Genomic DNA, 12,203 nt, shown 5'->3' on the forward strand with positions numbered 1-12,203 from the left:
CTATTGCAGTTCAGTATTGTCAAAGTAATCATGAAAATATACCTTTATTAGGAAGTTACATTATTGAATTAAATTCTGATTGCGAAATAAAAATCGATGATGTAATGATTAAAAATTTAGGTGATACGAAATTTAATTATAAAAATATTCAATTGCCAAAATTAAATTTTACAAAGATGTCAGAAAAATCTATAAATAAATTAAAACCATTAAATATAGATTCTATTGATTTAAATAATATATATCCTATTAGAAATATAGAAAATGATTTAGAATCGATTAAACCATTTATTTTTGAAACTAGTATTAATATTTGGGTTATTATAATGTATGTCTTATTTATATTTGTTTTAATTTATATATTGTATAAATGTCAGATATTTAACAAATTTAAAAGAAGAATTTTAGAAGAAAAAGAAGAAATTCCACTCTAGGAAAATCCTGCACCGAACCCCAGAATTTTCCACTTGTGAGGGAGGAATTATATCCACGTAGGGTATATCCACGCTGGGTACGTCACCCGCCTTTGACGTCACTGCTACCTCAGCAGTAGAAGCTTATAAATACAAGTTACATTTATATTTTCTCATCTTTTTGTTAGTACTGTTCAACCAAACATATTAATAAACTGATCAAGTCTCTTTTTTAAAAAGTAATTGTCCCGGTCACGAAAGAAAACTAGCGGTTTTGGAGTTATCGTGTTACAGACGGACAGACAGACAGACACCATGAAAATATTTTGTGTTTAGGTCATTTATGACCCAAATAACTCATTTTGAGTGAAATTAAAAAAATTAAAACTTTTTTTTTGCCGATCTTAATGGCCTACCATACCTATTGGTATGGTCGGCTAAAAAGGTCTCTTGGTACAAATTGGCTATGAGTATTGGTTCTCAAAATATTTGGAATCGAAATGATTAATACATGTCATTATTGACAATAATAAAAAGAAAAATGAATGAATTTGGAAATAATGAATTTGGAAATTATTTTATTATTAATTGGTTATTGTGTGAAAGATTCAACAGAAACTGTTTTATCATAATTTTTTGTAGATAAAATTAGAATATAAAAAAATTCAAATTTATCATTTTAGTCAAATAACTGTCTATAGCCAACATGTTTATTTTTTGTCAATGATGACACGCATTATTGATAACTCCTATTCGTAATATCTTGAGCTCGTAGCGATTTTTACCAAGAGATATTTTTTCCGTAAAAAAAATGGCGGAAATGTATATTTTTTCACCCAGTAGTTAAATACAGGTACTGACGAAAATGTATAACCCTTCAAAGCAGTTAAAACGTGTAGGTGGCGCCCCCACACGTTTATAGCTAAAGTTATATTGGTTTGTCAAAAGTCATGTAGTCATATTATGTTGGTGTGTCAAAAAACACTCAGACACCAATTTTCATCGAAATATCTATGTTACAAAATATACCAAATTATTCGTAAAAAAATGCTTTTCTCAAATAGGCTAATGAGCCACCCTTGCTCCTTTTGAAAAAATTGAGATATGATTAAAAATACGATTTAGGCATCATTTAACCGGCAAGGACGAGACACTAAAAACATTAGACGATCAAATATATTTTTTCTATGGGGCCTTGATTAAAATTAGTGTTTTTAACGCAGTCATGGCACCCTAGATTGAAATTTAGAATACAATTTTGTTTTAAGCAATCATTTAAAAATCAAAAGGAGTAGTCATTTCTGGTGAAACAGGAAGTGGCTGAAAAGGATTCAATACGTTCAATCAATCCTAATTTATGTCATATACTAACATACCATCGTTTAACCACCGTTTACCTAAACGGTAGTTAAAGTTATAGGGGTAAGCCACTTTTGAGTCGCACCCGGTAGAGTATTTAGGTAACAATATTAAAGTGTCCCCTATATATTTTCTTACCATTCCTTTCATAGAAGAACGAATTATCCCTGTCGCTGTCAGTATTCTCCAAAACATCCTCCACCTTCGAGATAACTTCTCTTATTTCAGATTTAATATTCGTTGCTAATTCTTTGGTCATTTCAGTTACGTAGGTTTGAAGATCTGGTACCGGCGATGCCCTACCAATCTATAACAGACAATTACTAATGAAGATGTCCAAGAGGATCAGAAAATAATAAAGCTACCTGACTACAATCCAATGTGCTAGAAGATAACATGTTCAGACTATGTGTAGGTGACAAGTTGGATTCCGAATCCAACGAGTGCAGTTCGTTTTGACTGCTGTAGCTAAACTGACGCTGTCTTAAGCCTCCCATTCCTAAACTGACTCGAGTTTGAGGGCTCAGAACAGGAGGTGAGACGTTCGGGTGGCCCAAACTTAGACACTCTAAAAAATTTGAGAATAATAATGATACGTTTCAGGGAAGGAAATTTCACCGGAACTCCGCAATATAAATAAGTTATTTTTAGTAAAATGGACATATTTTTAAATTTTAATATTCCAGTTATTGAACTTTTATTTCATGCCTGATTGATATTTTTTAGTTTTTTTTATCGTTTTATATCGAAAAATAATAATTTGTAAATTAGCTGTTAAGCTCAATAGACAAACCAATTTTTTTGGAACAAGGAAGAAATTGGCACTTAATTGACAAATAGACCAGAAAATATTTGCTGCTAATTTAGTGACAAATATATAATAAATCATCTCAATAAAACTCACCTATCTCGGGCAAAATTTTGTTGTTGCAGCAAGCTTGTCGAGCTGACTGTTTCGCCTACAGCAAAATTAACTGAGGGCTGGGATATATGAGGATAGTATAAACCGTTGACGTCTTGCAGAAAATATGGCACTGGAGATGAACATGTCAGGACTTTTGGATCATCAATTGATGGTAAACTGGAAAAATACCATAATCAAATCTTTGATTTTAAATAATATATTGCGATCTATTAATATACAGAGTGAGTTTCCTACGATGTTCTCTATGGGTATCTCAGAAACTAGTGGAGATAGAGAGTCGGTTAAATGGGGAAAGAATTGCAGTTTTGTGGGGTCATAAATATGCGCCTTTCAGATTTTTTAAAAAATTCATGGTTTACTAGATATTTTGAAGAAAACAAATTTTGGCTATTTTAAAAATTGACTCTAATTCCACTATAATCTATTTTAGACAAAAAGTTTTCAGATAAAAGTTCTAGATAATCCCATCCCTAATGAGTTTGTGTTCTCCGATTTTTTCTAAAGTCTGTCATTTTTGACATATGACACAAACATATGTTTTTTAAATGGAAACCATAGTTGGCTATAACTTCATAAAAAGCGCCATTTTTTAAGCTTTTCGGTGATATAAGGTATAATATGTTTTCTTTTTCGAAAAATTACTGAGTTATAGTCAATTCTTATAATTTTTAAACAATTTCACATAATTAGCCATGGAAACAAGGGCAATCGTCGTTGCTCTCAGAAATGTGAAAGTGTCACATCCACACTTTGTAAATTAAAGTTAACAAAAATCGTATGTATGAATTTTTCAATTGAAGAAAAGCGTGTAGGATTATGGGTCCAACTTTTTTTGGCTAATTCTTATCTTTCTTGACTTATCTTACTTAGTTGGCATGGTATTCAATCCTGTTATGATTTATAACTTATAAAAAGAAAATATATTATTAAAACAAACAACCAAGATATTGGCTTGTATCCATCTTAAGTGGGACACCCTGTATATAAAAAAATATTATATCTCTAACTAAAAAAAACCTTTATGGGTTATTTCTCCACTGCACTGCAAGAAAACATAGGTATATAATAAAATATGCCATATAGGTATAGACATTTTTTATCTTTAACTATTATCACAGTATTATCAAAAATATTTCTTAAGAAAGCCATATGTATTTAAAATGTCATGGATTATTTGGCACTCTTTCATTTCAATGTAACATAAATTTTGAAATAATGTTGAAACTTATAATAATTATTATTTATAACTAGATAGCTACATTTGCTTACCTGTAATGACGGGGTGAGCCACCACTGGATAAATTGTGAGAATGGTGAGATTGAGAAACAACATGTTGATGCTCATCAGTATGTTTTTCGCCCTTCTTCGAGCCATTGCTCGCTCCAGGAGCGAACGGCACCTTTTGTTTGACATTTTGCGCGTTGCTAGTTAAGAGAGACTGTGCTTCGTGCGGCATCATAAACCACCTAAACAGTAGCGAAACAGATAAACGTAGAGAAATAGATACTTTCTGAGATTATAGGGGCAAACAAACCTGAGTTTCTCTCCTCGAGAGTCGAATACAATTCCTTGGTCCGGATAAGGAATTCTGTTGGCCGTTTTTCGAGCTTTGTTGAATAAGTTTCTGGCCGTTTGTAAGCACTCGGAGTGACTTTGAGGAAATAGTCCGGGGCCGGATATTCTGCGCTCGTGCATTGTCATTTTGCCATCAACGTATCTAAACAAAGAAAAAACTATTTTCCATACATGTCTGTATATACAGGGTGGTCCGAACTGTATTCCGGAAACCTCGACAGCATATTCTGCAGATAAAAATAAGTAAAAAAGTTCGTATAAATATATGTCCTAAAATGGTATGTAGGGTGTAGAAGTTTCATTTTTAATTCGATTTTATCCAAATAATTTCTGAAGTAACGTCAATATTTGAACGAAAATTGGTGTTAGGGAGTTTTTTGACATGAGAAATTTGATTTTGATGTCAATATGGCTCCTACTTGTAGAGGGCGTTACCTACATATTTTTTAATTGGTTTGAAGAGTAATATCTATTCGTCCGTACCAGTATAAAACTACTGTGTAAAAAATATACATTTGCGACGTTGTTTTTTACGTAAAAAAAAGTCTCTTGGTAAAAATCGCTACGAGTAATCAAATGGTTCTCGAAATATTTTTTGGAATCGAAATGATCAGAACCTATCATCAAATACTTATTAAGCTGAAATCATAAATTTGAAATGTTTTTGAGCCAAAAGTTAAACAGAAACTGTTTTATCATTATATTTTCGAAGAAAAACTTAATTTAAAAAGTAAGAAATTCCCAAATTTATAATTTCAGTCAACAACAAACTGACATAATAACTATATCTACTCTAGAACGAAGAATTAACTATATATACCTATTCAACATGTTTATTTTTTGTCAATAATGACATGTACTGAGGACGCTCGCATGTACTGCTCGTAGTGATTTTTACCAAGAGACACTTTTTACGTAAAAAATCACGAAAATGTATATTTTTTCACTCAGTAGTTTTCACACATTACTCGTTACTCTTCAAAACAGTTAAAATGTTAAAACACACGTACGTGGCGCCTGGCGCCCCCTACAAATAGGAGCCATATTGGCATCAAAATCAAATTTCTCATATCAGAAAACTTGCAGACACCAATTTCCATCCAAATATTGACGTTACTTCATAAATTATTTGGAAAAAATCGAAATAAAAATGAAACTTCTGCACCCTGTATCTCCAAAACTATATAAGCACTTACATATTATATAAACTGTTTTACTTATTTTTATCTGCAGAATATGCTGCCGAACTATATTACAATAAATTCAAAATAATAGTTAGATCCTATAGTAAAACTACTTTTATTTCCAATTTGTTTTACTATATATACTATGTATTTCATATTTAAATTACTAAAAAAACTTAAATAATAACTAGTAGATAATATTTATCTGTCGATCATATATTTTTGTAAATTGAAGACTTCCAAGTAAATCATTTTCTATGTGCCAAAATCATTATTTCGAGATAAACAACATTTTTTATTACATAACCAATGTATAAGAACCAGACGAGAATTTATTTCAATACAATTAATACTCGTGGCATTTTAGTCCATGTTGTTGGTAATGGACTCAGAACCTCGCAATTAGTGAAATAAATTAGTGGTTTCAATTATATTTTATACTTTTTAGTTTAAGATCATTCACAATATTTGAAAAACAATTAAAATTAATAGACTATACTATCAACAGCTTGCGTTAGTCAGTTGTATTCATAGAGAAAGCCTAATATTTAGCTTATAAAACAAACATTTGATTTATAACCCCAATAATTTCTCTTGGCGGAAGATAATCAAAGATCAAAATGACATTTCTCGCAAATTTTGAAGTAAAATTAGTGGAAAAGTTAAAAATGTGGTAACTTTTTCCACTAACTGAAAATTCCTAACAGTAATTTTAACGTTTTGAATGCTTACATTCAAATTAGGGGAAGAAACTTCTAAGCCAATTGAAACCACTAATTTGTTCCACTAATTGCGAGGTTCTGAATGAAGCTTTTGGACATTTTACATATAAAACATGACAAACCAATTTTTTGGCACTTATTATTTACTTCAAGTCTTCAATTATTTAATCAATTATCAGTTTAAAAAAATGAAACTGTGTTAAGCTTGATTTTCATGCATCCGTTGTCCGACGATACGATAATTCTAAAATTAATATCGTAGTATATATAATTATAAAATTAATATCGTATCATCGTATCGTCGGACAAAGGATGCATGAAAATCAAGCTTTAGAGTCACAAAAATATTGCTTAGCATATTTAGTGTTAAAATCAAATGGGCGATAATATTCAGGTGGGTGGAAATAGAATTATTGTCAGAGTCACAAATTATTTATGACAATAAGCATAATACATTTTTAATTAACTAATGTTTGGCTTTTTTAAAATTTAATGCTTTCTAACGGACCAAAGACGCATTTTTGTATAAAATGAAACGTGTCCAATTAGCTTATTTTGATTTGAAAAATACGTACTTCATTATATCATACTCTATATCATAATTTCAAAAACATAATTTCTATTTGATTACACGTAGACATACCTCACTGCTGAAAGCCTATTTCTATCTCTCTGTATGGTATTGGTATGATGTCTCCATTCTCCTGTGTCGAGATCAACGATATACTGTGGAAGCAGTTTCCATCCCTCTGTGGCCACCATTTTGACCGCCTCCATTACGAACGCCAGTTCCGCATCGTTTATAAAATATGGAAGACAAATGCGGGTGAAACCGGGCCTCAGTAATTCCAGCGACGAGTTTTCTACTCCTAAGTTAAGACTTGATAGTCTCCTAGAGAGGAAAAGTTGATATAGAAACATTCTTTGGTGTTAAGAACTGAATTACAACTTATAGGTTTGGTACATTTCAGTTGATTTTAAAAATTCAGACCGCAGCGCTCGATGCGGCCGAAATCAGAAGTTTTCGGCTCTGTATTTCACGCAGTTCTAATGTTGATCGCATTAAAACAGGGTTGGAAAAAATCACGATTTTCATAAAAAAAATAAAAAAAAACAGATTTTTTTTATTTAAATCAGATTTTTTTTTGTGATTTTAATAGAAAACATTATTTAAATCGGATTTTGCATATAATTAGAACTTAAAGTCCCATCCTAAAAGGCGAAATCTTCATAACTCTGGGCAATACTGATAACATTAACAATTCTACGGCGCGTGTCATTTTCCCTCATCGGTCACCAATATATTCCGCAAAAAAAGTCGCTCGCTTCAGATCAAAAGGATTTTTTTTTGAAATGTCACAAGAGTATTAATTTTTCTCATTTCTAAGCTTAAGATAAAAGTACAAAAATATATTATTAAACTGATATTAAGCGTCAATTTCAACGAGTCTACAAATTGTTACTCGATTACTTACAAGGTATTACTTTTTATATTATTTGCAACGTTTGAAATTGATGAAAAAATTATTTGTAATGTTTGAAAAAATATAGTATCTATATTCTTTTCGGAGTAAAAATGTACTTTTGTGCCTTCCTGTTTACGCTAGTCTGTCAAACGTATACAACCTCGTCAAATAAAGTTTAATTTTCACACATTACACAATACACTATATTGTTCGGAAATAGTCTTAAATCGGGAATGAAATTAGTATTATTTATTGTCAAATTGTAAAATACTGCAGGTCGAAATGTCGGTAGAAATTTGGAAAGAACTAGAAGATAAATTGATGAAGGCAGAAGTTCAAAAAAGACGTATAACAGCATATTTTCTCACCATTTGAACATATAGTCTAACCAGTGGCGGTCTAAAGCCTGTCGGGGGCCCTCACGGGGAGGCAAAGCTAAATGTGGCCCCCGGTCTGTTTAGATAATGATATACTTCTAATGCACATTTTGTAAAAATTGAATGACGTAAGTATGTATAATGGTTGACAAAATTCAAGTATTTATACAGGATGTCTCACGCTGAGCCTGCGTTAGAAGTTTCTAGAGAACTACAATATCTAGATACAAGATTTTGTGCATGCCATTGTTTCACAATGAGATCTATCGATTAAAAATATTTTCAATATGGCGGAACTTTCGGAAGTACCGGAAGTTGACAGCAACTTTCTTATTTTAAATGGGTGACCCCATTTTTTTATTACATACTTAAATTCTCTGTAAAATTTTATGAATTTTGATATTAAACACTCTATACCTATCTAACGTTAACCGTTTTTGAGAAAAAAAATACTTATAGTTTTTGGGGGAAAAAAACTACCTGTCAAAAATATGTATATAGCCTAAACGTCAAATTTAGTGATTACCACAGCCACTGTGCCATAAAGAGAAGACATGTGGCTATCTATGTCAAAAATTAAATTGTCCGAATGTCATATAATAACTTGCCGCAGCTGTCATGGAATTGAGCGATTAAAAAATTATCATAAATCATTTTTTTATCAAAGGGAAATGTACTTTTTTTATTTCACTAGTGAAAAGGCTTTCGATACTTTCGTTTTTAAAATTTGTTACTTTTTGACTATACATGTTCCTGTACCTAAAATAAATCGTTTTTAAGTTATTTAAGATTTAGCTTTAAATGGTATATTTTTCTTGATTTTAACCAGTGACCTATGACAGTATATAATCGATCATCATTTCCAAGCTAACCAACTTTGCGCTGTTTTTTTTCGATCGTACGGTATATTATTAAAATATCAACTATTAGATATCACTAAAGAACGAAAATACGAGATATATTTATATAAATACACTTTTTAAACTTTTAAGGCAGCAGTAGTTATAATATAGGAAATTCAAATAATTAATTTTCTGACAGATGGAAATAAATTGTCTGACTGTTTGACACTTAATGTCAAAGGAAGCTAGATAAAATCAAGAAAAATATGCGTTTTCAAACTAAATCTTAAATAACTTAAAAACGATTTATTTTAGGTATAGGAATATGTCTAGTTAAAACGGAACGAATTGGAAAACCTTTTCACTAGTGAAATAAAAAAGTGGGTTTCCATTTGAAAAAAAAATTAGCCCCTAAGAACATTACCCCTTGATTTAACTCCCTAAATAGAAAATGCCATTGACAATTACTGGGGCCTGATAATTGATAATTAAGTAAATATCTGCTTACATTTATACTGTTTATAGTTGGCGTATACATACGTATGGTTTGCATACTCCACCTACAAACTGCTAACTACTGAACACATATTGGTCTTGTTTGCCAGTTGAATAAAAAATTACTTATGAAGATTCGGAGGCCCCTAAAACACGGGGCCCGGGGCAGACCGCCCCCCCTTTGTCCGCCAGTGAGTCTAACATCAAAAGAACCCCTTTTTCTGCACTAGAGGTTGCGAATGAAATATATTAGAACAGCGTTTTTTTGTCACTTCTTACTCACTTGTATATAAATTTCAAAATAAATCCCTACCCTTTAGAAGTCTAATGAATTCACACGAAATTACTTCAAAAATCGGTCCAACATTTTAATTGATGAATAGAATATGTAGCTCTGTTTTTTTTTCTCAGGTAAGATTTCGACAGACGATGACAGAAGAAAAGCAGATGACGTCCCATACCAATCTATTTATTTTACTAAAAAAAGTTTCTAATAATTTTTAAGTTATCTATGGATGGGTTTAAATATAAATCCGTCATGCGTCGTGTCTTGATGTTTTTAACAAGTTTTATTGGTTTATTTAAAAAATGACAGATCGTATTTCAATTTTATTGGTTTGACGGAACGATGAACGATAAACGGACGCCGATGGGTATGAACTCGCCTTTAGATTTTTGTCATTTTTGACGCTTGTCAAAGTCTTGCCAAATTATAGGTTATAATTTTGTGTCAACTTTTGTTAAATACCCTGCGTTTTGGAAGATGATGCATTTTCATTCGTATTATTACGTGTGTTTTGTGTCTTTTGAAGTCAAGTGGAGGAAAAATCGAGTGAAAATTAACTGTAGACCCAGAGCACAGTTTATGGTTAATACTCGCTGCCCAGGCAGAAAGTCTTATACACCCCATCGTTAAAGTTTGTATACCATCTCGTCGTAGATAAGTGCCATCTCGTATATGGTAGAAGGATCAAACTAAACACATACTAAAAACTGGAGTAGCTGAAAAATATCGACATCACACGATAGGTAAATAATGGATTTTAGTACTGCAGAAAAATAATGTCAAGAGGTACTGGTTTAAAAAAATTAAGATTAAAGTTAATTAATCAACCTTTAAGGTATAGAATTTGGTAGGTGTTATTATTAATAAAATAGTTTGTTTTATTTACCTATGTTGTTTTATTTATTCCTGTGGAATATTACAAATTTGTATTTGTACATAAGTTATATTGATAAATATAATCATAAATGCGGATAGTTTCATAAAACTTGAAAGTAAAAATAGTTCTTTTTTTATATATTTTTTGGTATGTAGTGTCTTTTTCTTGTTTGTTTTGTATTAACACATACCGGTTTTATTAAATAAAATAACTCGATTACATTTTTCAGTTTTATACAGTTTTTTCACAATATTTTGAAGTAATCACTTGTCATCTTGTCAATCAAATTTTAAATATTTCCTGCTATGCGTTCCAGTTGTACCAACTTATTTCTTTGTAAAATAAAATAAACTACTTTGAAATTAAAATGACAGACACATCTATCACTGTCAAGGATCTTCTCGTTGGACAGACTATATATGTGTTATACAAATCATTTTTTATATAGTTTTATTACATTTACAATTATTTTTCGATTTATTAAAAATATTTAAACGTTACAATAGCAAATGTAACATTTTATTTAACGACTAGATATAGGGTATTTGTAAAGTTTTAAAAAAGATGATTTGTTTATTTAAGTCACATGATTAAAATTAAAAAAATCACTTGATTTAAATCATGCCAACCCTGCATTGAAATAATATTAAAATAGTCGCTTTCTCATAATATTTAAGTGTTTTGGTTTTAAATAATTCAGTTTTTACTGAAACTATTAAACACTAATGCCGGGTCCACACAAAGGCGACAAAAATTAAACACGATTTTGAGACAAAAACAAGACAAACTGAGACAACAAAAAATGGGGAATTCAAGACAAACTTGAGAGAAATTGTCCACATCGCAAGGACAGAAGTACAACAAAGTCAAATGTTTATTTGTTGTGAATGGGTGTTAATAACCATGTGTGATTTCACTGGTCTACTACTGGTAGCACACGCCATCGACACTGCTGCGGTGACAACTGGTCGTAAAATATACGAACAAAACATAGACACTGATCTTTACTGACTCGAGAAGGGACACTGAAAAGTCTCCGAATTTTGAAACAAAACAAAAATGAGAGAAATATGTCGCAGAAATGTATTGGATTTGTCGCAATTTTGTCGTAAAACATAAATGTTCCTATCTTGTCGTTGTTTTGTCTGCTTGGTCTGGACCCGGCAGAAGCTACGAGGTTTATGTGGTATAACGCTGTTTTGAGTACTAAAAATTAAGTGAAAAAGAACCCGAACTGGGCGTTGCACAGTGATGCTATATCCGAGAAAATTAGTAGAAGGTGCATGACATTCTTGATAAAAGTTGTTGACTGAACGTTGATGCATCATAGACACATTGACACATCTTTGTAGTTTATATTAACAATAATTATTCAAAATTAATTAGATTTCTAATAATATTAAGTGTAATGTCATATAAGCACAAAACGAATAAAAATTTAGGCTTAACTGTGAAAAGCTAGTTAAAATTACACATTAAAAATTTATTTTTAAATTTGGATACCTTGTATATCGAAAATTAAATTGAATAAGAGAAAATATATTACCAGTTTCCTTTCTAAAACTAATTAAAAATAGTCAACAACAATGTTTTATAGCACCTGAGAAACACCTAGTAATATACTGTCATACGTAATTTATTTTGAGAAACTAAATCATGGTTTTCGGGAGAGTTAGGCAAC

General features: G+C 31.0%; 1 protein-coding gene across 1 annotated transcript in view; it reads right to left on the reverse strand.

Annotated features, from left to right (window-relative positions):
* Positions 1 to 12,203, reverse strand: part of LOC115891450 — a 174,274-nt gene that overhangs the window by 17,011 nt on the left and 145,060 nt on the right. Inside the window, exons 8-13 of the mRNA XM_030911902.1 lie at positions 6,823 to 7,071; positions 4,233 to 4,415; positions 3,967 to 4,164; positions 2,677 to 2,853; positions 2,138 to 2,339; positions 1,911 to 2,079 (exon numbers count right to left, since the gene is read on the reverse strand). Coding sequence (XP_030767762.1) covers positions 1,911 to 2,079; positions 2,138 to 2,339; positions 2,677 to 2,853; positions 3,967 to 4,164; positions 4,233 to 4,415; positions 6,823 to 7,071 — 1,178 coding nt within the window. The remainder of the gene's footprint in view (positions 1 to 1,910; positions 2,080 to 2,137; positions 2,340 to 2,676; positions 2,854 to 3,966; positions 4,165 to 4,232; positions 4,416 to 6,822; positions 7,072 to 12,203) is intronic.

This window comes from Sitophilus oryzae, unplaced genomic scaffold (assembly GCF_002938485.1).
Source record: "Sitophilus oryzae breed Bouriz unplaced genomic scaffold, Soryzae_2.0 scaffold_1181_pilon_pilon, whole genome shotgun sequence".
Lineage (NCBI taxonomy): Eukaryota > Metazoa > Arthropoda > Insecta > Coleoptera > Curculionidae > Sitophilus > Sitophilus oryzae.